This window comes from Poecilia formosa, unplaced genomic scaffold (genome assembly GCF_000485575.1).
Source record: "Poecilia formosa unplaced genomic scaffold, Poecilia_formosa-5.1.2 Scaffold574, whole genome shotgun sequence".
NCBI lineage: Eukaryota > Metazoa > Chordata > Actinopteri > Cyprinodontiformes > Poeciliidae > Poecilia > Poecilia formosa.
Genome location: NW_006800513.1, coordinates 183611 through 186485, shown reverse-complemented (window position 1 = coordinate 186485; position 2875 = coordinate 183611). Strand labels below are relative to the sequence as shown.

The following is a 2875-nucleotide window of genomic DNA, read 5'->3' as shown; positions in this document are numbered from 1 at the left end:
CTTAGCTTACCTTTAATTTAGAATGGTCTAGTTTAAGATTAATTTATCTTAGATGAGCTGTGTCAGAGTAGCTTTTCTTGGTAGTTTATTTTAATCTGTCTCAGGTTAGTTTAGTTAACTTGGTTGGGTTATGTTTAACATGATATGAATTAGCTTAGTTAAGCTTTAGTTTAGCTTACCTAAGATAAGGTAACCTACAGCATGCTAAACTAAAGATAAGTATGGTTAGCTAAGATAAGAGTTTAACTATTTCAGCTTATTAAACCAAGCTAAACCTAAAGAAGCTAAACCACGCTAATTTAAATCAAGTTAACGGTTAACCTAATGATCAGATAAAGAAAGAAGAGAAGATAATCTACAGTGGTAAATGTAGTGGATTGGCAAAGAGTGAAAAAAAAACAAAAGTCCAAAGAATGGAAACAAAAATTATTCACTCAGATAATCAGAAAACCATTTAAGGAAGAAATCTGTCAAAGTGAAATCTTTAACCTTTAAAATAGGGGTGCCCAAAGTGCAGCCTGACCCTGCATGATTTTGTGTGGCCCCTTGCTAAATATTTTTTAGGGTGATACATTTTACAAATAAATCTTAAAGCAGTTTAAAAAATGTTCTGTAAAATACACATTTGTAAATTATTGTCCTGTTTTTTTTCATCCCTTTTACCTCCATCAGTCACTCTTACGTAAGTTAAATCAGTAAATTGTAACCCTGACTGATTTTGTTATTAATCTTAAATGATTTACAGAACTCCTTCCTAAAAAAATCTATTTTGTTTGTCTCAATAAAATTTTACATTTATAAGTTTATTTGAGCAGATAAACGATAAATGTTACATGACTCTTTGGATTTAATTTTTAAAAAAAAGTGTCCTATACTGAGCATGCTCAGTGAGGATTTTCCTCGGCTGGCTGAGGAGCTGTAATCTGCGGGGACTCCTTCTTGGAAAAGCAGGATTTGATGCTGAAGCGTTAGCTGGCTAGCTGCCGCTGCCGGCGCCTCAATCTGATTCTGCTAAGCTGTTTGATCCTCAGATTGAGGCGTTGTAGCCTGAAATAAAAACCAGCAGCATCAGGAGTGGAAATAGCTTCGTCGCTGCCAAGAACCACCCAAGTTACCGCAACACCTTGCCATGACGGACAGCTGCTGCTGCCAAGGCCAAAGGTCAACCAAACACCTGGACCGCATGGCCCAGGAGGCTTTGCTGCTGGAGGAACCAATCAGAGAGAAGAAGAGTCTGCATGGCGGAGAAATCCTGAAGAACCAAACAGCACCGATCTCTGGAACCATGGACCAAACATGTAGAGTCGGGTGTCCAAAGGGTGGCCCGGGGCCCATCTGTGGACCCTGGGACAATTTAATATGGCCCCCTGACTGTAGTTCAAGAATGGTATTAATTTGTCCCTCTAATGGACACTTTTATCATTTTTTTAGCATGATTTTCAGTGAGAAAATTAATTAATAATTAATTCTTTGAATAGCTGAATTTTATTTTAATTTCATAGTAAGTAGGGTTGTAAACATCCAGCAACTTTTTACATAAAAAAAAAACACTGGAGCATATTTATTTTTTATTAAACTTGGTTAGTAAAATAAACTTTTTTTGAAGAAAGCTTTTCCGTTTTGTTACTGAGAATAGAATAAAAAAAATTATTAAATAAACTGAAAAAAAAAAAAGTTAGAAAACTGCCCACCTTTACATAATACAAAGAATGTTGCAATTTTGTTTAATTAAAATATTGCATATTTAATTTATTGCTAAGCATTAAAAAAAACCAACATAATTTTACATGAACATTATTTTGCGTTTTAAGTTTGAAAATCAATATGATTATTTCAGCTGTGGGATTCTGGCCCAGGACGCAAAAAGTTTGGGCACCCCTGATGTAAAGAAGCTTCGACTATTAAAATGTTTTATTCACAATTCAATAATTACTAGTGTAAAGGTGTACTTACTAACATAGAACAGTTGGGGTGTACTTACTTTGACCTCTTTCGTCTGTTACACTAATATACACTGTTCCATACAAAATGTACTTACTTTAACCTAGATGAAAGAGGAAAGATGTTAAAGTAAGTACACCCCAGATGAAAGAGGGTGTACTTACTTTAGCCCTTTGTGTGGTAGTTGTTTCTATGAACGAGGCTTCATGAGTTTGGTTTTATTGGTTTGAGCCCATTACTGGACCTCCTTCTGGTCCAACGGAACCGGACCAGCTGACAGAACCGGAGGATCAGGAGTTTATTATGGAGCAGAACCGACCTGAACTTGGGATGAAACTTTCCCGAACCTGCTCCAGAACGGTGCCGCTGCCGGTTATTTTCATCCTTGCGGGTCGAACCTGGCCAGCCGGTTACGTAAGCCCTGTGGTTCTAGACCCAGATCTCGGTGTCCAGAACCGCTGGCAGCGCTGCGGCTCATCCCATTAGCGGTTTATTTTCGGAGCGTCGCTGATTCTCCAGAACCTAAGCGGGTTACACACAGAGCTGTGACTTCTGCTCTGCGGTCACGGCAGCCCGGTTCTGCCGCTCTCTGGGTCCGCGGTGCCGGAGCTGCAGCCATGGGGAACCACGGCTCCAACCTGGACGACATCCTGGCCGAGGACATGCACCACTGGTACAACAAGTTCATGAAAGAGTCTCCGTCCGGACTCATCACGCTGTTCGAGCTCAAAGCAATCCTCAACCTGAAGGGCATCACGGAGAACGCCAACAGCTACGTGGAGCAGGTCTTCTTCACCTTCGACATGGACGGGGTGCGTGCGCAGGCTGGGGGGGAGACAGGGGTTCCTCAGGGCTGATGGTTGGGGTTCCTTAGGGCTGATGAGTGGGGTTCCTTAGGGTTGATAGTTGGGGTTCCTTAGGGCTGATGAGTGGG

General features: G+C 40.7%; 1 protein-coding gene across 1 annotated transcript in view; it reads left to right on the top strand.

Moving 5' to 3' along the window:
- Nucleotides 1–2304: 2304 nt before the first annotated feature.
- Nucleotides 2305–2875, top strand: part of guca1d (guanylate cyclase activator 1d) — a 5552-nt gene continuing 4981 nt past the window's right edge. The window contains exon 1 of the mRNA XM_007540931.2: nt 2305–2753. Coding sequence (XP_007540993.1) covers nt 2559–2753 — 195 coding nt within the window. The 5' untranslated portion in view covers nt 2305–2558. The remainder of the gene's footprint in view (nt 2754–2875) is intronic.